The sequence below is a fragment of the Myxine glutinosa genome, chromosome 2 (genome assembly GCF_964187855.1).
Source record: "Myxine glutinosa chromosome 2, kmMyxGlut1.1, whole genome shotgun sequence".
NCBI classification, from domain to species: domain Eukaryota; kingdom Metazoa; phylum Chordata; class Myxini; order Myxiniformes; family Myxinidae; genus Myxine; species Myxine glutinosa.
In genome coordinates this window covers 46026180-46052395 of record NC_136262.1, presented here as the reverse complement: position 1 = coordinate 46052395, position 26216 = coordinate 46026180, and the positions used below count along the sequence as shown (strand labels likewise).

At 45.2% G+C, this 26216-nt stretch overlaps 2 protein-coding genes across 2 annotated transcripts in view; both read left to right on the top strand.

Moving 5' to 3' along the window:
• LOC144888195 (uncharacterized) overlaps nt 1–26216 on the top strand; it is a 588989-nt gene that overhangs the window by 150395 nt on the left and 412378 nt on the right. The gene's annotated exons all lie outside the window — the stretch shown is intronic.
• Nucleotides 1–26216, top strand: part of LOC137421846 (regulating synaptic membrane exocytosis protein 2-like) — a 317464-nt gene that overhangs the window by 83997 nt on the left and 207251 nt on the right. Inside the window, exons 4-5 of the mRNA XM_078773225.1 lie at nt 4359–4426; nt 6059–6178. Of these exons, the coding sequence (XP_078629351.1) occupies nt 4359–4426; nt 6059–6178 (188 nt within the window). The remainder of the gene's footprint in view (nt 1–4358; nt 4427–6058; nt 6179–26216) is intronic.

Here is a 26216-nt window from a genome sequence, read left to right as displayed (position 1 = left end):
GACTTCGCACGACGGAGGATGCCCAGTCGGCGACTGGCTTTGGAGGCCAGCTTGGAAATGTGGTTTTCCCAAGAAAGATCATGGCAGATGGTGAGACCCAAAAGCTTGAGCGACAGAACTTCTTGGAGAGGATTGTTGAGAAAGTAGATGGGAGGGTTGTCCAGTCGATCTTTTCGGAGAGATTAGGTTCATGGGCACGAAATGGGTTCATGGGTTCATGGGCGAAAATTTCTTTACTGCAACTGCAAGATCCTACTCAGTATACAATTACAACTTCGCTTCAAATAACAAATTATCATCAATGCTTCCTTTCACCATGCATGGGCTGAGGGGTTACGCCCGGTTTGCGGTGCTATTTATTTACCTTTGATATCCCAGCAATATTTGCGAAAAGGAAAAGATGTGTTGATACCGGATCATATGTCATGATCCTTCGGCCAGCTTCCTGTTGTTGTAATTGTTGTTGTACTCTTTTCCTACTCTCGCGAGATTCAATAAAGCGGCAGTGAGAGTGAGACTTGGCGCGATCATGACGAAGGGTCACTGAATACGATCGCAACAGTACCTTGTCCAGTTTTCAATGTGGTTTTGGTTTTTATAATGTACATAAACTCAGAGGTGATGTGGAGTGTACATTTCATATAACTTTAAAGTGTACATGTACATTTCAAAGTGGACATAGACATAACTTGTTTAGAGTGTATGTGCACATAATAACATGTAAAAGTAGAAGTAAAAAAATATCTCTCGGGAATTTCCCCGGCTTTCCGACTAATTAATGAAGTAGTCAGGCATTGTACTCTACCAAGACAATTTTGTTCACCTCTAATGTTTATTTACTCCACATAATATGTGAATATATGTCCATCAGTTTGTTTATAAGCCTTGAAAAGTCAGGTGAACATTCTTCTGCATTATGTGAATGCACCTCCATTGTGTGGTGTATATTAGACCTCTGCCGAGATCGCTGCAAAGAAAGCATGCACTACCTTGTTTCCACTGCACGAGTTGTAATCAAAATGTACTTTCGTTTCCTCAAAACGGTATCTTAATTCAATGTAAGAAGACAAATTGTTCAATCTTCAAATGTACACGAGAGGCCTGTGTGGCCTGTTCTAAGGCAAGAGGCAGGGCAAATTAAGACCCCTGCGAGGGACAGTGGGGTAACCAAAGATGGCCTGAGGGTGGGCATTCCCATTAATTATCTTCAAAAATGGGTTTTTAAAAAATTTAATCAAACACCCAGTTTTCATTCATGCACCCCCATAGGGTTCCTTTATTATGCACGCAAAGTCTGGGGCCGCTAGGTTTCATGGTTGTGGTGCTATGGAGGAGACACACTGACACACATACACACTAACATTTGTACATATATACATATATACACACACACACACACACACACACACACACACACACACACACACACACACACACACACACACACACACAATAGTTTAATTTCTGCTTTGTTTTTTGGGGGAATGGGATGAACACAGTTGTATAGTGAAATGGCTGAACAAACGAACAGCACATTAATGATACAGGTATACAATCACCGATCCATATCTCAGATGCTGACCATTCCTGGCAATATCCATGTACCACTCCATCTCCAATGCTTGTAGGTACCTCATTAATCGAAATGTAAATCCATATACTCTTTCTGCTATCCCTACCTTTCCAGGGAGACCGTTGCATGCGAAAGACCCATTGCCTCACTTCCATTTTAACTATTCTCCTCTTTACTCTCAGACTATGGCCCTTGGTCCTCTCACGGTCCATTCAACTGAAAAAAAACTCTTCCACACTCATTTTGTCTATACTCATAATTATCTTCAAATCTCTATCAGATCCGATGATTATATATATAATCGATAATATATTATCATAATCTTTTTCTAATGTAAAAGAGTCTTGTCACGACTACCACTTCCATGGTCCCAATTCATCCCCCACTTCCTTGTGGTAGGCTGCAGGTGGTAGAATGGCCCGAGTCTGTCTTTGGCGTGGATCAGCTGGCATGCCTTGATGTTTGACTGTGAAGCTAGTTAGGACAAGGATTTGATTTGGGATTTCTTCATGGTGCTGGCAAAAACTCGCCTACTTGTCATTATAAACACCAAGAAGTGTTTAATGACCACCAACTAATGCTAGCTTTCCATGCATCCAAGTGATGGCAAATTTTGTGATGCAACACCCTGAAACACCCATTGAAGGTTACTAGGGCATTGCCCGTACGTGGGTGCCCGTTCCTTGCCAAAAAAAAAAAAAAACGCTACCCGTACGCTCTACCCCGCCCGTACGCCCGTAAACAAAAAAAACAACGCTCTTCGCTTCCGCCCTTCGCTCTGACTGAATTGGGAGAAATAATGCGCATAAGAAATCGAATTACGTACCGTAATGGCGGTCAGCTCGTAACGCGCTCAGCTCCGCTCGTCTCACATCGGCCACGCCTACGCAACAAAGCGTTCTGTGATTGGCTGCCGGAAGTGAAGTCTTCACTGTCCGGAAGTTCGCAAATCGCAGTTACGATGAATCGTTTTAATTTAATCGCAGTTTGAATTCGTTTTAAAACATAGTTTAACGGCAACATAGTTTTCCAACGTGAAATAAATGAATACGCTGTCAAATGTGCCGTCCGAGGCAGAGTCTGATCGCCACGTTCGGCACACGTGATAGCTCGCTGCTCTCTGATTGGTTGAAGCGTTTTTTGGACATAGCTCGGTAAGTACTTCTCCGATTAATTTAAAACCTTGAAAAGGCACATCCTCGGGTCCCCAGCAATATACCTGGCAAGTTTCAAGTATATCGGACCCGTGGTTGTCGAGAAACAGCGGTCACAGACACACAGACACACAGACACACAGACACACAGACACACAGACACACAGACACACAGAGATTGCTGGAATTATAGATAGATAGTCAGGCTGAGAATCTATCCCAGACCTGAGCTCAGAGGCAAGTGCGCTACATTTGCACTTTCTTGTTGCACACATGTTATTAACCTTTCTGATATCATCGGGCATTGGTTGACTGGAATTTTGCCTTGGCCGTTCTTATTAAGGTTGCTGCATTAAAATGACACCAAAGGCTTTGCTGCCTTTGAAAGGCAGATTTTGAAGAAACGGATTGATGAGTCATCTCGCACCATGCATGGTAATGCCAGCATGGGAGATAATTGAGGACTCCTGTGGGAATTCTTATCAGCTCCAGTGGTGAAGAAGAATCAGCATGATGGTTGGGTGTATGGTAAAGCCTTGTTGCATTGCCCTCACTCGTGTAGGTTCAAATCTCATACATTGTAACAATGATGACCTGTGCAGGATTAATTCTAGACTTGAGGTGTTGTCACCTGGCAAAAACTCGCCAAAAAAACAAAAACTCAACTGGCCAAAAAATAATTCAATAAATGTAATTGTAGAGGCTTCAACCACCACCACACATCTTCAACCACCACTGACTTAAAAGACACGTTGGGTTTTTCCCGATACATCTCAAGGATGTTTATGGAAAACATCTCAGCATCTTCAAATAGTGAAAAGAGCTATGACGTAATGGGCATCAATTTATGACATGCATTGCAAACTGAGGCCTGTAGATATCTAGCAAGGCCTACGACACGGTTACAGCTTTCGCAGACTGCACACGGTTCTGAATCCCCTTTCTGCGGACGCAGCAAAGAAGTTAATGAGAGGACTCGTTTGAAAGGCACTCTTTGCCTCACTTGGAGCTGACAAATGACGCATTCTGTGTAAATGCCAGGGGAAAAGGTTAAAGCCTCTTTGCCGACATGCCGCATCTTATTAGGCTGATTTGGGAACGGCCCTGCATGCCTTTGATTAACGCGTTGCGTGACCAGACCATCCTCGGAGAGTCCGAAGCAACTCTTGGCTTTTACTGCTCGGCCTGACACGGGATCCATCGAGAGATGCATTTGGCCAGGTGCTCGCTGGGGCCATTGGATGCTTTGTTTCTCGTTTGGTGCACAGGTATTATTGATCACGGATCGTAACTGTTTTTCTCCGGCGTTCGTGGGGCAATGTTTATTGGGGTGAACGAGCAATGCACAGCTCAGCTTTGTAGCTTAAATTGTGTACCTGCCGCAGTTTATTGTTTTTTGGATACAATTTTAAGGCTCATGGAGGAGCTAGAAATGGTTTTGAATATGACATCATCCATCAGATTTATTTTTGAACATTGATATCTCATGCAGCCAATTTTTTCATGTTATTGTTTATTTGTTTATTTCATTGCACGGGATGGTGAAGTTGGGCAGCCATTTGTTTAATTGACGTACGCTCCATCACGTCTCCTTTACGTCTCCCTCACCTCTTGTACTTGCGCCCATTTAGGAGAGCTGGATTGCTGCCTGCTGGACGACTCGTGGGTTAACAACAAGGACTTAGAGCCATCACACGTGGTGAGCACAAATCACTGCAACACCCTTGCTGCTGACAATGCTTTAAAAACCGGCCTTTGTCCACTAGTCTGTAAACTTTGGGACCTCTAAGAGCTCCCAGCCTGGACCCTGGGGACTGGGAGGGGTGGGGTTGCAGTACTACACATTTCACCTGCAACAGAAGAAAGGAGGGGGATTGGGTATCAAACTTCCACTGTTTTTGCAATGTGTAGAGTACAAATGGAGCATTACGGTTTTCCAACCCTTAATCCATTCAAGGATATTTCTTCATGATTTCTCAATTATTTTGAACGGCCTGCACAGCCCAATAACCCTGACATAAGATCAATTCTTGTGTCCCACATTAATTTTGCGTCCTTATGTCCTTCCCCTGTATTATATATTGCAGATTTAGGCTGCTGCATGAGCCGAAGCCTTTATAAAGAGATAAGACAAAAATAGGTCGACAAGACTTTTAAGTTATTTTCCTTTGTCTCAAAACACCTTTCACTTCCATCATTCCCAATGGATTTGCCTTCAAGCTCGCAAAGATGTTTCCCTTTGCAGTTTGGCAACGTTTCAGCAAGTCTTGACACCTTAAGTGCCATTCCGGGTGACCCTCCACACACAGTGATAATTGCATGAGGATGGCCTGGCTTCTGCGGAAATGAATCTTTTTTTTATTATTCCTTTTCTTTAAGGGACAAGAACAGTGGACACTAGGAGTGTACTTTCTTCACGGTGCCGGCAATACCTTTATGGTTCCGTATATTGCGGCCTGTATACCCCTTTTTTGCTGTTGATTTGTCCACTCAATCGCGGGGCTTGGGCACGGTGCATAAATACAATTTTGGTGGAATGATGGCTGCAGGTCCTGCGCGGGTCAGTGCTGCCAATCATCGCAAGGCTCTGACGCAAAACTGCAGCTTGCCTTGTGGCTGAGTGATCGCCCAACTCGTGATTTCGGCCGCAATGAATCAGTTTAGTCGGTATTTGTATTCCCTACTGGTCCGATACGTTTATGGACTTGAGCCACTTGAACGGCATAGCTTGGGGTAGGTCATCTGTGTTGAATCTAATCGATTCAGTTTGCTGAGGTCATTTAATTTTGGCATAAGAGTTGTGAGGAATTGGCAGTGCGGGAGTGCGAGGTGGAGGGGCGATGGATGATTGGAGTTTGAGGATTCAATAGACTTAGTTTCGCACATAACGGGGAAGTCGAATCAAGCTTTATTGCCCTATTATTCATCCTTGTAAATGACAAACGGCTCTTTGGCAGATTGATTTCCATATGAAATACTGATCCTCCTTGGTAAGGTGATTGCTGTCCATAACTACATAAAAAGCCTTCAGTGTTTCGGCCATGCGTTATAACTGAATTAAGGTTCCACCTCCAGCTATTAAAGGGGAGATGCTTCCTGCCTCTTGAAGCATAACTATAACTCTGAACCACTGTCTGTTTCAACCTTATTTAAAAAGGAAATTTTGTCATATTGTCAGTAAGCTGAAGGAATTTTTCAGACCTGTTATCAATTGTTCACGTAGATGTGTGTTTACATCAATATGTAAACATAAGTGGTGTGACGGAGTATGATAGATTGAGGAAATACGAAAGACCTCGCATTAATGGGGTTTTCTCTTCTTCCTTTCCAGCTGCCAGTGACCTGGCAACCATCCAAGGAAGGCGACCAGCTAATCGGGCGTGTCGTGCTGAATAAGAGGACGTGTGACAGTACCATGGCTCAGGACTCCGGCGCATTGCTGGGGCTTAAGGTATGAACAAACTACTCTTTTCTACTCTTTTCCCGTGGAAGTATACCTCACCGCTGTTATCGATTCTGCTTCTCCGAGGAAACCTAAATGGTCGCAAGTGTCATCTTTAGCCCACCGATCGTAATTGGCATCCCACACCAAATTTTATTGGTGTGCTAAATGGTGGCTTGTCAACCCAAGACCCATGCACTGATGCGTCTAATTCTGCGCAATGCCGTCTGACATCTATAAATATGGAACCTTGCCTTAATGAATAAATGAGGCCTCACACTCATTGTGCAATGCAATTTTCCTGCCACCCTTCAGCCTCCTGCTGTCTCCAAGTTTGCATCATGTTTCGGCGTCATGGACTTTCACTTTTTAATTTGCAGCAGTCCATTTGCTCACAGAGTTTACTATTTGAATCATCGGGTGCACCCATGCCCAGTAGTTGGCGGCGGTCTTCGACATGTGCGAGTGCGTGGCTGCCCACCAGAATTATCGTACGGATGGTGCACGTATGTAATGTGGGCATGGGATGCTGTGCAACGTTGGCACCTTAATTTGCAGTTTTATACATTTTATCCACCTGTGCCCAATGTAGTTTTTGATGGTTTCCACTGTCGGGAGGTGATCAACATGCTCTTTCTGTGCTTCTGCAATTGGTCGATATCTCATTAGAGGCGATTAGGAAGGAAGTTCCCATGTCGGAGCTGATGCAGCACTTTCCTGCGGACACGGATAGGTGGGGAGGGTGGTTGAGAGAATGTTTTAATGTGCTGGGAATGTGAGTTCAGTTGGTGAGGGAGTAGTTTGTTGTTTCCACACAGACTATGGCAAAACCGGATTTATTTTGCACATCCTTGACAGAAATGAAATTTCGTTGAAGATTCTCACAATGTTGGCTGAAAGTGTTTTAAGGATTCAGAGAAAACGTTCTGTGAAACGTTTTTGTCCTCAGCCATTTCCACTTTATCGGCCTGTCTGGGTTAATCTGATAGGTGGAGCAACGGATTGAAACCGAGTATGTTGACTGCCATGGGAAGAAGAGGAGATTCCGTTTCAATCTACAAACTTTCCTTGGAGCAAATGAACCCCTCCGTCACTCTGATGAGGGGTTAATGCCCGAAATGTCGGCTTTTCTTTGCCTTCCATGACATATAGCAAATTTTGATTGACGTTCCGTAAATTCCATCCATTGTTCTACCTGTCTGCCATTGCAGTTCTACCTGTGTACCATCTACACTAGCCTTCACAAAGGCCAGCTTTCCATTGATAGGCCAGGCATTGTTTTTGAACTATGCGGCCATGGTGCTGCTTGCATAGCTTGCCACGTGATCAAAAATAGTCGTAAACAGTTTGTTTTTGAGTGATAAAACTGCAATGAATTCGGCTTTAATATGACTGTATATGAGCCGAATAAAAGCGGAGATTGGCAACTAAACTTTGCCCATAAATCTACAGAAAGAGGTTTCCTTTGGGGATTGACTATTTAGGTTTGTGTGGCCATTATGTCATCATGATGTGACTAAACGGTGCTCAAGGGAATGCTTTAAAACAGATTTTATAATTATTTATTTCCTATTTCCTTTCAGTCTTTCATGCTACAAATCGTTTTGGCTCTGTTACTCAATGGTGAAGAATCACTGAAAAAAAATGTATCTGTTCCAGATCCGGATCGTCAACAAAATCGAAACAATTTGTCCTTGTCACTCACGAAACCTGTCCATCAAGTTTCTTCCGAGTGTGCATAACTCTTTGAGATATCCTGCGTTATATTGTTTTTGGCCCTAACTCTCGATGGTGAAGATTCACTTAAAAATTATAGTATCTGGATCTGTTTTTTTTTTGGTTTTTTTTGTATACTGAATCGAGGCTCGTGAAAGAGCTATCATTTATTTCACAAACAAATCAACCAGACAAACAAGATATATAAAAAGAGGGAGCGGAAGACAAGATGGGGAGAGAAGGGGAATTTTCACCAAAATCGAATCACTTCGTCCTTATCAGACATCCAACCTCTCCACCAAATTTTGTCCGAATCCATTTACAACTTTTTGAGACATCCTGTTTACAGAGATACAAACAGACAGACTGGGGCAACAACATAAACACTATCCACCTTTGGTGGTGGAGGTAATAGGGCAGCATATGGACAGTGGGACAACAGGTGGACAACACAAGCCAAGGAATTAACAAACAGGGATAAAGGAGAGAGAGGAGGAAAGGCAACATGATATCCTGTATGCAAGAGGCTTGGATTAAGTAGGATTTATGGGGGTGAAAAAGACTGTGATTTGGGATGGGGATCATGTGTCGTATTAATTGTTACTGTTGCCACCTTTATTATCTTGCTGTGTCATAAATGAGCAGCTTTTGGGGTAAATTGGTGTTTTAGATTTTAAAAATGCAAGTTGTTTTATGCTGGAGTATGTTTTGCATCTACCATACTTATATTGTTGAATCTCTGGAGAATTTTCCTTATCTATCTATAATTCCAGTAATCTCTGTACGTTTGTACGTTTGTACGTTTGTACGTCTGTACGTCTGTACGTCTGTACGTTTGTCTGTGACCGCTGTTTCTCGACAACTACCGGTCCGATATACTTGAAACTTGCCAGGTATATTGCTGGGGACCCGAGGATGTGCCTTTTCAAGGTTTGAAATTAATCGGACAAGTACTTACCGAGCTATGGCGATTTAGCCGTTCGCCGTTCGCTTTGCCGTTGCGAATGGACCAAACCATTCATGTAAATAGAGGGGGGGGGGGGGGTTCTGTGGTCGTTCGCTTTGGCTTTGCGAATGGACCAAACCATTCATGTAAATAGAGGGGGGGGGTTCTGTGGTCGTTCGCTTTGGCTTTGCGAATGGACCAAACCATTCATGTAAATAGAGGGGGGGGGGGGGTTCTGTGGTCGTTGCGAATGGACCAAACCATTCACATCGAATCATCGAATCACATCGAATGGACCAAACCGTTCGCTTTGGACCAAACCATTGCATGTAAATAGAGGGGGGGGGGGTTCTGTGGTCGTTGCGAATGGACCAAACCATTTCATGTAAATAGAGGGGGGGGGGGATATAATTTTAGATATATATATAGTACGGGCATTGGCAAGGAACGGGCACCCACGTACGGGCAATGCCCTAGTCTATCTATAATTCCAGTAATCTCTGTCTGTACGTTTGTTTGTCTGTGACCGCTGTTTCTCGACAACCACGGGTCCGATATACTTTTAACTTGCCAGGTATATTGCTGGGGACCCGAGGATGTGCCTTTTCACGGTTTCATATTAATCGGACAATTACTTACCGAGCTATGTCCAAAAAACGATTCAACCAATCAGAGAGCAGCGAACGATCGCGTGTGCCGAACGTGGCGGGCACACTCTGCCTCGGATGGCACATTTGAGAGCGTATTCATTTATTTCACGTTTGCAAACTATGTTGGCGTTAACTATGTTTTACAACTAATAAAAACGAATTTGCGATTCATTCGCTTTCCTGCGCGTTTGTGCACGCGATGGCGATTTCTTTACCAAACTCCGGAAGCCGTTCGCTTTGGACCAAACCATTGCATGTAAATAGAGGGGGGGGATTGTCACCACTCGCAAGCCGTTCGCTTTGGACCAAACCATTTCATGTAAATAGAGGGGGGGGATATAATTTTAGATATAGATATAGTACGGGCATGCCCTAGTGTGTATAATGAACATAAGGCTACTTTTCAGCTTTATTTTAATCTATAAACACATATAGCACAGAGTTTTAATGGTAAATGGAAATGTTACCGAATCACATATCCGTTGCACTCTGTGTAAATCTTCGACTTCCTTAATGTCGATACAGTGATCAATGGTGAAGTTATTTGTGAAGTTGTACCTAAAATATAAACTGCACATCCAATCATACCTTTTCGTCTTATTTACTTTTATTATTATCATACTATAAGGATCGGCCGACAAATATTTGTTGGTAAGTGTGACGTCTTACTGAAGAAAAGGAAGCACAGAATTTGGGGTGCATAGTGATGATGATTTTGTATTCGATTGATGCTTGTTTTGCTTGGATTTTGGAAACCATTTTATCTATCGATTATATAATGGAAACAATGGTGTTTATCCATGCATTCATCTGCCTACTGTTTACGGCAGCCACTTCCTGCACTGTGTTTGAAAAGCTACTGATTTTAAAATATATATATTTTGCCTTCTTTTTAGACAAATCCAACTCTGCTGCCTGATGTTGCACCACCATTTCAGGGCAGTATAATTATCTCAGAGATTTGACTATGTGTACTGAGGGTACTTTTGCTTGTGATATATATATATATATATATATATATATATATATATATATATATATATATATATATATATATACATACAGTGAAACCTTGACTTACGAGTTTAATTCGTTCTGTGACCGAGCTCGTAACTCAATTTGCTCGTTTCTCAAATTAAATTTCCCCATTAAAATGCATTGAAATGCTATTAATCCGTTCCAGCCCGCCAAAAACCACACCAATTTTTTTTTAAATATACAGTATATATAAAAATATCTCGCGCTTTATATTTCACCTGTATGCAGCATACAAGTTGGCAGGATGGCCTGGACTGGAGGTACGCACACTTGACTCTAAACTGTCCAGCCTGGGTTTGAATCCCGACCCAGCTATAACCTGTCATGGGTGAATCACAGGCAGGGTGATTCATCAATGTGTGTACCGCTAAACTGGGCGCCCCGTTTGCGTCCCATTAGTTGTTGGATGTTAAGGATCTCACCGTGTTTTCCACAAAGAGAAGGCGAGCTATCGCCGGCACTCTGAACAAGTTGTGGCCTGGCATGCTCTTCTCCTCTGCCGTTATATACGTCCTCCTCGGCATCTTTTTCCAGAAGAGCCCTGTCTCGTCACAGTTGAAGATTTGCTGGGGGATGTATCGTTCGGCTTCTATCAGTTCGGCAAAAGTTATAATAAAATCTTCAGCTGCCTTCACATCCGCCTCACCAAGTCGACAACACGCACACCTCGCTCATGTTTTTCGACGATTGCGTGTTTTATATCCAAGCACATCATCCTCTTCTTCTTCTCAGTACTGCCCTTGGCACTCAATTTCTTAGTACCCATGGTTAAAACTAAGAAATTTTCCAAAATAACCAAAATGCGAAAACAAAACAGCAGCGATATACGGCAGAGATGCTTGCACGGCAAGATAACCACGTGACCGGAACCCACTTGGTGGCGGGTGGCGGAAGCTCCAAAATAACCAACATGCGAAAACAAAACAGCAGCGATATACGGCAGAGATGCCTGCACGGCAAGATAACCACGTGACCGGAACCCACTTGGTGGCGGGTGGCGTAAGCTCGTAACTCAGATCTCGGCTCGCATCTCAAAGCAATAAACCGCCCGAGCGACGGCTCGTATCTCGGAAAACTCGTAAGTTGGTGCACTCGTAAGTCAAGGTTTCACTGTATATATATATATATATATATATATATATATATATAATCGGGAGATTAAATAAGACGCGGACGTAGCTTCAGGACTTCGATCTTTAATTCGACAAGCTTTCGACCAACAAAGGTCCTCTTCGGAGTCTACAAAAACAGCAGGCATGTATATCAGTCAAGTATGTATAGTGATATGTGTGTAAGATGTGTGATATGTGTAGAAAATGCATACAAAAGGAAGCGCCACGCTGAAGCTCACTCACCGGCCCCAAGTTCAACGGAAGTGAAGCGCACCTTACAGTTTCCGGTCACGTTACAGTTCCGGTGCACGTGCATATACAAATATAGAGATACATACATACCTAAACACACAAGCATATATTCATATACCATTTATATTCATATAATATATTTATATAAATGACATATAAAGGTGGAATGAATGAATGGGTGAATGAATGAATGAATGAATGAATGGGTTACGGTTAACAATTTGATTGGGTTGATGTAGGAACATGCTTTAATCATCAAAATGTATGCCATGAGGGATTTTTGTCCGAAGTTTATGTATCCAAAAGGACTCACGTTTCAGAATCGTGGTGTGTGATCGATTTGTGATTGATTCAATGGCAGAGATTTGAATGTCATTTATAGAGTGATCCGGTTGATTAAAGTGTATCGTGTAAGGTAGAGATTTGCCCTGACTGGTGTGGAAGTTATTGATTTCTGACCGGGTGTTATTAAATCGTGTGTAGAGTGTATTTTCAGTTTTTCCAACATATTGTTTGTTGCACTTTTGGCAAGTGATTAGGTATATGACCCCTTAGTCAGGTTCACTATGTTTTTTCGTTCAAAATCATGGTAGATTAGCAAACCTATACATTTTTGGAAACGCTATTACATGGAAAATCTGAAAATCAATGTTTACATTTGCCAATTCCGACCAATTCGATTCGACCAATTCGACCAATCGACCAATTCCATTCGACCAATTCGACCATTCGACCAATCGCTTCGATCGACCATTCGACCATTCGACCACTTCGATCGATTCGATTCGATTCATCGAATTCGATTCGATCGACCATTCGACCAATTCGATTTGCCAATCAATTTGACCGACCTTTGCTTGTGTGAAACGGACTGTGAAAACGATGCGGACTATATTGTCGGATACGACACACAGGACAGTGATGACAAACTCTAAATGGCATATTCTGTAATCGTGTATGTTTGATGCCATTGACTGCCTGTGTATATTTTGTCATTGCCTGCCTGTGTAGATGTGAAGTTATACTGACTGCATGTGTATATATGATTTTGCTGACTGCCTGTGTATGTTTGGTGATATGAATTATTGTGACACATTTTGATGTTATTAACTGCCTGTACAAAATGATAACATGTATTTGATTATGCAACTTATCGCGAATATAAAGACAGTATTTTGCAATTCAAAACCTTTGATTCGTGTCTTACCATTCCCCATAGCACTAATTTGATACTTTCATTGGATTCCTTGTCCCTGAAAATATAGGTTTAGTATATTTTATAAAGTTTTTAGGGTAATTAGAGGCAGAAATAGAACAAAATATGTATTTTACAGTGGCCATTTTGAAAATCCAAAATGGCCGCCATACAGGTATCTCTCCAAATGTAAACATTGATTTTTAGTTTCCTTATGCTATAACCTTTCCAAAAATGTATAGGTTTGCTAATCTACCATGATTTTGAACGAAATATAATTTATTGACAAAGTGAACCTGACTACATGTAGATTTGCAGTTCATATAGGAGGTGATGGGGAATTTTTGTCCAGTGCTAGAACTACAAAATTTGTTTCCTTCTAGTAAATGCTTATGAATAATACATGCATTATTCACAAGCATTTACTAGAAGGAAACAAATTTTGTAGTTCTAGCACTGGACAAAAATTCCCATTCACCTCCTATATGAACTGCAAATCTACATGGGTCATATACCTAATCACTTGCCAAAAGTGCAACAAACAATATGTTGGAAAAACTGAAAATACACTTCACACGATTTAATAACACCCGGTCAGAAATAAATAACTTCCACACCAGTCAGGGCAAATCTCTACCTTACATGATACACTTTAATCAACCGGATCACTCTATAAATGACATTCAAATCTCTGCCATTGAATCAATCACAAATCGATCACACACCACGATTCTGAAACGTGAGTCCTTTTGGATACATAAACTTCGGACAAAAATCCCTCATGGCATAATTTTTGATGATTAAAGCATGTTCCTACATCAACCCAATCAAATTGTTAACCGTAACCCATTCATTCATTCATTCATTCATTCAGTCATTCCTTCATTCATTCACCCATTCATTCATTCTACCTTTTTTATGTCATTTATATAAATATATAAATATATTATATGAATATAAATGGTATATGAATATATGCTTGTGTGTTTAGGTATGTATCTCTATATTTGTATATGCACGTGCACCGGAACTGTAACGCGACCGGAAACTGTAAGGTGCGCTTCACTTCCGTTGAACTTGGGGCCGGTGAGTGAGCTTCAGCGTGGCGCTTCCTTTTGTATGCATTTTCTACACATATCACACATCTTACACACATATCACTATACATACTTGACTGATATACATGCCTGCTGTTTTTGTAGACTCCGAAGAGGACCTTTGTTGGTCGAAAGCTTGTCGAATTAAAGATCGAAGTCCTGAAGCTACGTCCTCGTCTTATTTAATCTTCCGATTATTTATTCGATGCAAATGAGACGCCCTGCTCGTACTGTGGAGTTTCTACTATTTCTCACAGTTATATATATATATATATATATATATATATATATATATATATATATATATATATATATATATACTGTATATGGTATATATATATATATACTGTATATGGTATATATATATATATACTGTATATGGTATATATATATATATATATATATATATATACTGTATATGGTATATATATATATATACTGTATATGGTATATATATATATATATATATATATATATATATATATATATATATATATATATATATATATATATACTGTATATGGTATATATATATATATATATATATATATATATATATATATATATATATATATATGGTATATATATATATATGGTATATATATATATATATATATATATATATATATATATATATATATATATATATATGGTATATATATATATATGGTATATATATATATATATATATATATATATATATATATATATATATATATATATATATATATATATATATATATATATATACTGTATATGGTATATATATATATATATACTGTATATGGTATATATATATATATATACTGTATATGGTATATATATATATATACTGTATATGGTATATATATATATATATACTGTATATGGTATATATATATATATATACTGTATATGGTATATATATATATATATACTGTATATGGTATATATATATATATATACTGTATATATATATATATATATATATATATATATATATATATATATATATATATATATATATATATATACTGTATATGGTATATATGTCGGAATGGGACTTAGAACTTGGGACTCAGAAGACTCAGAGAAAGGAGCAACGGATATATTTATTAGAACTCGTTTACACAAGCTTGCGGAAAACAGGATGTCGCAGGAAGCTCACACAAAATGACCAACACTACCACAAGATGCTCTGAAGTAATTCGATTTAAACTTGCTATATATAAAGAATATTAGGGTGTGGCTTTAGCTCACAAGATACAGGGAAAGAATGGGCTCATTGGTCCCCCCACCATTAGTCCCATCCTGTTGTTCAGTTAGTTAAAGGAAGTTCATCCAAGGCCACTCATGGGTTAGCTCAGATAAGGAGATGGTCAGCAATATGTGGCAACATGTTTACAACTTTCTGTATAGAGACTTGGGTTGGGGAACTACAAAGGGAGTGGACACTCATAAATGTGTCAGCCTACAGGATATTGGCAAAGTCTTGTGGGAGGCTGAGAGATAGCAGCTGCAACCAAGGCCAAAAAAGGGGAACAAGGGATTATGCCAATACAGGGCAAGAGCTCACAAGCACAGAACTCCTTATTAGGGTATTACACATCCTCAATGCACAAGAAAGGACTAAGTATTTTAAAAGAATACAGCAATCAGTCAAAACAAAACATATAAATGGTTATGCTTGGTAATTGGTAGAGCAGCAAGAATTAACAAAGGGGGAGGGGAATAACAGCTCCCCACATACCGCCCTTTTGGATCTAAGATACAACGTTATCTACGAGCCAATCAAAGGCCTTTATTTCAAACAAAGCAGAAACAAAACAAATCAGGAAAGTCATTCAACATATCACGCGAAGGCAGCCCAGTGAGCATGTAGTGCCCAAAGCACTCCACATCGCACCCAGCAGGATGATTCGCGTCTGTATGTGAGTATGCAATGTAAATCCGTAAAGACAGGGTGGTCAAATGGCATGTAAAATCCTCCGAGAGTATTGAAATAGACAGTGTAAAAGGTTCACTAAACATACCACGCGAATGCAGCCCAGTCAGCATGTCCCGCACCCAAAGTACCACACATCGCACTCAGCAGGATGATCCGCGGGTATGTGGGTGTATGTGGGTGTATGTGGGTGTATGATGTAAGTCAGGTGTAGATGGGTGTATGATGTGAGACCGTAGAGGCATGAAGATCGAATAGCGTGTCAGATCCACAACGAAGACCTCTGGTTCAGCCGGGTCCACACCCAGGAGGATCTCCCGACCCACCCTTGGTCCACAGAGGTGCGGCCAGGACTCCCCCCCGACAGGAGCTCGCCCAAGCTTCCCCAGGTGAAATCCTTGTAGATCTTCAGCGCTCAATCGATATTCATGTTCATGAGGTCTCTTATCTGCTGGTGATCTGGGGAAGACACAACGTCATCAGTATCAGGTGGCTTAAACCTATGGCCAAAAAACAAAGCATAACGGTCCAAAGGAGGGAGAGAAACTTCCTTTGGGTCAAAGTCGAAGTCGTCCGAGGCGATGCTGCTTCCACCGCCGTTATCCATGGACGAATCTTCAAGACAATCAGATTCGGAACTCAGAGTATCTCCAATATTGAGTTCCTCACCATCCAGGCTTGGGTTTGCAGTTGGGTCCAAATCCAGGATTGGGTCAGTGACGTTTGACTCACTGTGAGCTTGTGAGACATAAAGGTGAGCCCGTGAAACATAAAGAGGCAAAGCCTGCATTGAGACATAAACATCAGTCGGGGACCCTTGCAAGTGGCCCACATCATCATCGGAATCATCATCAGTAACATTATTCTCAGGTGGCTTAGGCCTGCGGCGTAGGCGGCCAGCAACAGTCATAGCCTTACACATCGAGAAAAACCGAGAGGTCTCCCTTAGGTACTCGTTGGCGTCTGCATGCGACATGTTGGGGTCCAGAGTAATCGGCGTCCTGGCAGCCTGAAATGCTCTGAGGTCCGCAATTGTGTAATCAAAATCATTATCGGTAATATCAACAATGGAAGAACAATCTTCGGAAGCGGAGATCTCATTGTCGCGGCCCAGTGACTCGTTCGGGTCGTCGTTCCAGGATCCGCGATCTGCAGTCACGTTGACGGCCGGAGTGTCATCTGGACCCACGGTCAGCTTGTCGGTCATCACCATGGCCTTTTCTGGTGTCGTCTTCAGTGTCCATCCTGTGGTAAACTTTCTTACACACGCAAGGACTAAAGCCTTGATTAGTACACAACAAACCACGATTCCAAGGACTATTGCCAAGGCGGTCAATATCCACTTTACTATCGTACCTGTCCATCCTTTAAACCAGTCTGTAAGCCACTGGTGGGAGGCTTCCCGATCCATTCGATCCTTTGTCAATATATGAGCACTTTCTCTTAACCTTATAATAGCAGCACTGACCCCTTGTGAAGGATCAGGAATAAAAGTACAACATTTACCCTGAATTATCCCACATACCCCTCCTCGTTCTGCCAGTAGCATATCTAACGCAACCCTATTTTGCATAACCATTGTACGCAGGTGGACAACCGTGTCCAACATTTCGTCATGTGCTGTAGCGGTGTCGTTGGCCACCCTTTCTAAGATTAACGCAATTTTGTCAATGCGGTAACTGTTCATGACCGTCCCAGCCCATGGGAAGAAGAAGCTAACGGCTTTCTCCCAATCAGCGCCGTGTAAGGTGGTGGTGTCGTCGTCGTGCCAATAGGTGCTTCGTTGTGTCCTTATGAGTGCAGTGGTATTATGCAAGTGTTGTCGCATTTCCATCTCTGGGAAAACTGATCCTAAATAGCAAATTCCTCCCCAATTATCAGGTAAATACGGGTAAGCTTTATTCCCGCATACAAACATAGTCCCGTGCGGAGCCACTAAATGGGTGGTCATGCAAGTGAGAAGGCCTGGGATAGTGTTTGTCCCGTTTTCCCCTCTCCATGCCAACTGGAGGTGTGTGAGGTTATGTAAGGGCGAGCTTGTAACATTCACTAACAGCCTGTGTTTCCCTTTCCTAGGGTCCGCGGGGAGGGTATTCCTACACACGGATTTGCCTACCATTACTTGGCCCTTTCCTTCTAAGCAGAGGGCCCCCCTTGCCGGCTTAACCCAAACCGGCGCCGGACGTTCCTCAAAGTGTCGGGACTGGATGGGGGGGGGGGAGTACTGGAAAACTCGTTTACACGCGGTTCCGTCAGAACCTTGGCTTGTCAGGGTTGTACTAATGCATTTGGTGTCTAGTGGCTTCGAGCACAAATCATTGAGTGATAGGGGTAACACTACCATTGGTATTCCTGCTGTGCTGGTGCGGGGAAGGTGCATACACATCCAACACCGTGTCCTATTCTGTACTGTGGCCATATGCATTGCGACCCTCCAGTATGTGTTCTCCTCTGGCTCCCTTCTTACTTCCTGGGCAGGAGGGGGTTTAATGACGTAGGCGGCGCAACTAGGCCGGAATTGGTGTTGGGTATCTCCCTTCTTTCTGTTCCTTCTAATCAGCGTGCGCGCGGGCCATATTCCACATTCAAGTATTATCGTGGTGTGTGGGCCGACGAGGGCATGCGACAGTAGGAGAGTCGTATTGTCGATGCCCGTGCCCCATTGATATCCTGCGGCGGCGTGACTATTCACGGTCCCAGTAAACTTTCCATTTTCCACCTTTCTAATTTTAGTTAAGACTATGCGTGGGGTTGTCATGCGTGCCTGTGGTGTCCCATTGTGTACCACCATGGCTTCCATCCATCTTACAGATAACCACTTGAAATGTGTCTCCAACTCACAGCAATGTACTACTATCCCCTGTCCCCGGGGAGCCGTTATGTATTTGACGGGGTAAAGTTTAAATAACGTGTAGTTGTCGTGTCCTGGGTATTTGGGGAGATCCTCTCTCAGTGGGTTAAACTGCAGAAGCCTATCTTTGGCAGGGTTTGTTAGGCAGCTGCCCAGAATTCCCATCATCATGACCATCATCGCCGCCCTTAGGAGACTGTAGTGCCCTAAACGGTGCATTGTCTTCAGCAGTGTGAGGTGCGGTGTCTTGTGTGGCTTGTGGTGCGGGAATGGACAACTTACAATGGGTGGCGTGGATCCACGAAGGTTTACCCTCGCAGAAGACTGCCGTCGGTGTGACCAGTAGCACCTGGAATGGTCCCTTCCACCGTGGCTCCAAAGCAGCTTTGCGGGTGAAGTGCTTTACGAGCACCCAGTCGCCGGCTTGGAAGTCGTGGATGGCGTGGCCTATTGGTTCAGGCAGCGCCTCTCGTACTCGAGCATGGATGCTGCGTGCCACATTGGACAAGCCTATGCAAAATCTCAAAAGCATGTCATCCATCACCGGCAAAGCAAGGGTGGACATGTCCGTTGGTGCTGAGACGGGCAAGCTCATAGGTCGTCCCATTAATATTTCATGGGGGGACAGGCCCGTAGTGCGACCCGGAGTGGAACGGATGCTCATTAATGCAAGCGGGAGAGCCTCCGGCCACTTCAAGCCTGTGTCTGCGCAAAGTTTCGCTAGTTTATTTTTTAAAGTCTTATTCGTTCGTTCCACAAGTCCCGATGACTGTGGGTGGTAAACGCAATGGAAGGACTGTTTCACGCCCAACGCCTTCAGGATGCCCTTGACCACCTGCGCCGTGAAATGGCCCCCTTGATCGGACGAGATTATCTGGGGGATGCCAAATCTGCACATAAAATCCCGCACGAGACGCTTCACTACAGTCGGGGCATCGGACTTGACGCATGGGTAAGCTTCGACCCATTTGGTGAACGTATCTACGATTACCAACACATAGCGAAACGACATGCTTGGTTCCAATTCTGTAAAATCGAACTCGATAGTTGCGAACGGCCCACTTGGCGGGGGCCGTCCCCCGTCATGTGCATGTCTCGGCGGCGCCCCTCTATTGTGTTGCTGGCAGACCACACACGATCGGCACACTTCGGATACAATCCGTGACAGTCCTGGCGCCGCCCAAGTGTAGTTTATCTGTCCCATCACCCCCCTCTGGCACACATGACCATTTTGATGTGCCATGCATGCCAGCCAAGGCAGTAAGGCCTGGGGTGCTATAGGTTTCTCGTCAAGGGTCCATATTTCTCCTAGCCCAAGGCGTATCGCCCCTCGTTTGAGCCAGTCCTCGTGTTCGGCCGTCGGTGCAGCGTTCTGCAAGTTTATGATATCGTCCTTAGTTGGTGTGGCGGGTGGTCCCACAGTCGGTATGTCAGCAATCTGTGCGGATGTCGCCTTTGCTCGTGTCACCATCGGCATGTTGCGTTCTATCTGTTGGTTGGCGGCCTTTCCTGCCGCCTCGTCCGCCCTTGCATTGCCCCGAGCAACGTCAGTGTCCGCCTTTTGGTGGCCACGACATTTAATTACCGCGATAGCACGGGGAAGTAAAATGCTTCGGAGGAGCCCTTCTACCAACGTGCCATTCTTTATCACTGAACCGGCAGATGTGAGAAAACCTCTCATCTTCCAGATGGCCCCTTTATCGTGAACTACGCCGTGAGCATAGGCCGAATCTGTGTAAATGTTGACGGCAAGGCCTTCCGCCAAGCTGCACGCTCTGGTCAAGGCGCACAGCTCCGCCTGCTGTGCGGAAAATGTAGGTGGAAGACGCCCGCTTTCTACCGTCTCGCTATCTGAGCATATAGCGTACCCGGACAACAGGGACCCGTCCCATGCGCGCATAGCTGATCCATCGACATAATATGTACAATCGGGGTAGTCTAGGGGATTGTCCTTTAAATCCGATCGCACCGTGGAGACTAGCTGCACAACGTCGGCGCACACATGGGGTTCGCCCTCCTCAGGGGTGGGCATCAGTGAGGCTGGGTTGAGTGTCGTGCAACGTTCGATCGTGATGTTGGCTGCAGTGATCAGTGCGGATTCGTATTGCATTAATCTAGTGTTAGACAAATGCTGTGTACTTCGCTGTAACAACAGCGAAGTGACGCAATGCGGTACCCGTAGCGTTACTGGTTGTCCCATAACGATGTCCGCTGTTCTTTCTACTGCGTACCTGGCCGCTGCCACGGCTTGCAGGCACACCGGAAACCCTCGTTCGACCGGGTCTAACTTTTTACTAAAGTAGGCCACCGGCCGCTCCTTATCCCCATGGGTCTGTGTCAAAACTGACTGGGCGAAACCTCCCACGGCGTGAGTGTAAAGGGTAAATGGTTTCGCATAATCCGGGAGTCCTAATGACGGTGCCGTGACCAACGCCTTTTTCAGCCCTACGAAACATCGCTTCAATTCATCCGTCCATACCAAGTCGTCCGGGGCGTTTGATTTGGTCGCCTCGTACAGTGGCTTAGCCAGCAGCGCAAAATCAAGTATCCAAGTGCGGCAGTATCCCGTCATACCTAGGAAGCGCAGCATTTGCCGTTGCGAGCGTGGGCGAGGCATCTCCATGATAGCGGTCACCCGTCCAGCATCCAATTCTCGTTTCCCGTGCGAAATGGCGTGTCCCAAGTAAGTTACAACCTTCCGCACAAATTGAAGTTTTGGTCTGCCTACTTTGTGGCCTTTGGCCGCCAAGGCCTTTAATAGGGCCATGGAATCCTTTTCGCACGCCTCCTTAGAAGGGGAGCAAATCAACAAATCGTCAATGTATTGCAACAACACTGACCCTCCCGTCAATTCCACATCCGCCAGGTCGCGGTGCAGCGCCCGGGAAAACAGAGTGGGGCTATCTGAAAACCCCTGAGGTAGTACCGTCCAAGTATACTTGCGCCCCCTATGGGTGAAAGCGAACAAGTATTGTGACTCAGCCGCGATGGGCACAGAGAAAAACGCAGAACAAAGGTCGATAACTGTGAAGTATGTTGCATCCGGCGGGATTGACATCATAAGGGTTTCTCCATTCGGAACTAGTGGGTGTATGCCCTGTATCACCTTGTTCACCTCCCTTAAATCCTGTACAAACCTCCATTTGTCTTTCGTCGGCTTTTTTACTGGCAAAATTGGTGTATTACATGGACTGTTAGTTTCCACGATAATTTTCTGTTCCACCAGGGATTGAATTACTGGTGCTATGCCTACGTCGGCCTCGGGTCGTAGCTTATACTGTTTTACGTTTGGCAAGCGCATCCCCGGCTGCACTGATATCACTAGAGGTTCGGCGTCTCGCATCCGTCCAACCTCATCATCGCTCTGAGGCCATAAATTGTCTGGCACCTCCGCTAGGAGGTAATCTGACTCACCCGGGTCCGTTAGCACTGCCCTCATGGCATAGGTGCCCTTAGGGGGCAACTCTGCTTCTTCGAACACTCCATCCCTCCGTTGTGTCTTAATGTCAATCGAGAACCCTTCACCATTTTTGAGCCGTTTCACAGTCCAGCGGCCCCTCTTAAACCAATAACCTTGTAAGGGAACTTCTCGTAACCGCCCCACCATCCAACCTACACTTTCCGGAGGCCACCCCTTGGCAGTAGTGAGGGTAACATGGGCGGCCGCTCCTTCGGGGTATTGGGTCAACGCACGCTGACTCGCGGTTAGGATTACCTCGATACCTATCCCCTCACGGCCGATCCATATCCGTGATAAGTGTAGAGGCGTGCGCTCGCCCAGCTTTTCCTTAACCTTCTCTCGATAATTCTCGTCCTCGCCCTTTGCATCGTAATACGCCGTGCAATGGGGTGGATTATCCTTTAAGTGTTTTATCGAAATTTGGTGCAGTTGTAGCCAATCTCGCAGAACTGGACTGTCCAAACACACATTATCTATGATATGCGTCCAAGTAGCCAGAGCCCCTTCATCCAAGCGCCACCAATACGCGGTGGGGCCGGGCCGAGACAATGCCATCATCAACGACTTGTGTTTAGATTCCGCGACATCTACGAAAACTCCCTGCTCTGTACATGAAATTTGACAGCCCAATCGGCACAGTAAGTCCCGTCCCAACAAATTTGTTGGGGCGGTAGTGGTCATCAAGAAAGCATGTTTAGCCTCCAGCGGGCCGCATGTTACTTGTACTTCCTCCGAAATAGGAAGCGCTTGGGGTAAGCCCGAAACGCCCATTATTTGAACGTTCCTCGCCATGGGGCGCAAAGATGGCAATTGCCCGTTGTTAATTGTACTGCGAGTCGCGCCTGTATCGACAAGAAACTCTAATTGTCGTCCGTCCACGTCCAACGTCAAGGTCGGTTCCTCTGCCGGTGTCATGGTCAAAAGAGGACACTCCTTGGGCGACCCGCCAGCGTCCCGTCAATAGGCCCCTCTATTGTCCTGGGGCGGAAACCCCTTACGAGCACTTGGGCAATCACGTCTCCAGTGTCCCATTTGCTTGCAATAAAAGCACGGTTCCTGCGGAACCGGCGGTGCGGAGGGCATAGGTCATCCCTCTACAGCGCCCCTTCCGCCCAGCCGTCGGTCTGGCGGCCCCCACTGTGACTGGTTTACTGGTTGCCATTGCGGCGGACCCCGAGGCGGGGCCCAGTTCCCCCTTGGTCCATTCGGCATCCCACTATTGGGGGGTGGTCCAGGGGTTTGGAGAAGGGGTCTTGGTGGGTACCAAATTTGGGGAGGGGGCCCTGATACGGTCCAAGTTTGAGGGTTTTGAGGAGGAGGGGGAAGAGGGGGTGGTATTGTCCATTGTTGTCTTATCTCGTCCATATTCATTCGTCCAAGGTCTTGGTCAGTACAACCGTCGCAGTCGTTGCCTTCGTGGTGGACCCACTCTCCGTTGGGGAATTGGCCCCTATAGAAAGGCCAACTCCCCCTCCCGTGGTCCTCATAACCCCGGACAGGCCCCCACTTCTGGCACTGATCGCGTATGTGGCTCTGGCTCCGATCCCCCTTTTTATTTTGATTAAGTTGAGCCCGTTTCTCCTGGACATACATTTGCAATATTTCCTCCTTAACATCCTTCTTCTCCTCTAAGGAGGAGCCCGGGCATTGTTCCAGCTTGTCGCATAAATCGTTGGTGGTCATTCCCTTCCAGCCGAAAAGGACGGACTGTACCTGTTTCTTTAATGCCGGCCGAAGCCCCTCTATTAAATATTGATTTACCAATGGGTTGGGTAGTTCTGTCATCAGCATCGGGCCCAGTCCTCCCCAGCGCGCGATGGCCGTTTCCAACCTTTCCCTGTAATCCCCAATTGATTCTCCTGCCTTTTGTTTTATGGCCCCGATCTTTCCCCAATCCGGACCTCCTGCTGGCAACAATGCCTGCTCAATAGACTCTAGCAGCCGGACCTTTAGATCACCCCATTGCGCTTGTGTTATCTGGGGGTTTGCACCCACCGCCCTTGGGTCTGCCATCGGCCACTGTGCTCTTTGCTTAGCCTTATCCCATACCTTGGGTGGGAGCACAGAAGTGCCCATATGGGTTATATCTCGAAAGTCACAATCGCCATGCTCGCATGTGATCCAATTCGCTATGGTCGGTGCTATCTGTCGTGGGTCCTCGATGAGCAAATGTTGAATCCTTTCCCGCATCACCGTTAAGGCGGATTCCTTCCATGGTACCCTTTCTCGAACCCCATGACCTGCTGCATCAACTCCGATAACTTGTAGGGGGCACAATTTTCCTCCCTCTGTTAATCCAGGGCATTCCTTCAATGGGGGGTATAAACTAGACATTCCGGTGGTTCGGGGGGTCTCGTTCCCATCATAGCCTACCAGCGAGGGGTATAACCTGTCCTGTCCCATTGGTGGCGGGAACCCTGCGATGTCGGTCCCGTTATCTATCCCGTTAGCCCCGAGCTGTGCAAACGGATTTCCCTGGCTTGGATGGTTCTGGGGGGGTAACGACCTTCGTGCCGTGGGGTATCGGCCCCTGGGGTAACTGGGGCGCGATGGTAGCGGGGTTGCAGTGAGGTGGTGGCGGGAGCGCAGAAAGGATAGGTGGCGCCAGAAACCCCGGGACAGGGCTTAGGTCTGGGGCTGGGGAGGGTAGATTTGTTACTACCTCCCCTACCGCGGGGTCTGGTTTTTCAACGAGCGGCATCAGTCGCGCATTGGCCTGCCTCTCTAATTCTTTAATCGCTTCATCCTGCATTTTATTCGCCTGTTTCCTCAGGCCCTTGAGTTTTGATACCTCACCGGCCAAGCTGGCCTGTATCGACCTTGCGTGTCGCTTCATCGCTTCTTCCTTCCACCAACCAAAGACTTTCCAATAGTCAGGCAGGAAGTGTTTCGTGTCCTGTTCTAACTTTTCTAATGCCCCATACAACGCGTCCAATTTTTCCAGCGCAAAGGACCCGCCTTCGGGCCACGGCTCACCTAGAGCCTTAGTTAGCGCAACCCATGACTTCCCTGGTCTCGCAGCGTCATAGCCATACCTCCTAAACATGAAATATGCTGGGGTATTTCTGAGAGGTTCACCTGCCTTTACAGTCTTATTACCCATCCTAGGAAAATTTAGTTACCGACGTAGCCTTGTACCTGTGAGGTTCGCCCGCCTCGCGAGGTACGGCCGTCTACCTAACTCTTGAGAGGCTCGTAGCCTTGTACCCGTGAGGTTCGCCCGCCTCGCGAGGTACGGCCGTCTACCTACTCTCCTGAGAGGCTCGCCCGCCTACACAGCTGTCTAACCTACCCTTACTGTACTCTCCTGGCGTCCTACGCCCTTATAATACTTCTAACCTTACTTATAATTCCAACGTCTCCCGGGTAGGCCTCGGATCGGGACGCCGCCCTTATCCTTACCCTCACAACCCAGAGATCTATTACCCCTTACCCTCAGGCGCCCAACGTGGGGCACTTCCCCTTACGTAACGTTACCCTGACGAGTCCATAAACAGTCAGTTGCTCCGGGACCCAAGCGGTCCGTATTTAAATTTAGGTTCGTGGATCAGGTTCGAGCAGGGAACGGAACAAACGGCATCCGAGCAAGAGAGTGGGTTACAATTTGGGCTGACCCCCAGGCTATAAAGGAAAAACAAAAGAAAACCACAGCTCACCTGACCCGGATCAATTGCCAGCTGGTCTCACCACTCACTTGCCTGGGACCGCGTCCCGGACTGCACAAACTGATCCCACCGCTGCCACCATTTGTCGGAATGGGACTTAGAACTTGGGACTCAGAAGACTCAGAGAAAGGAGCAACGGAT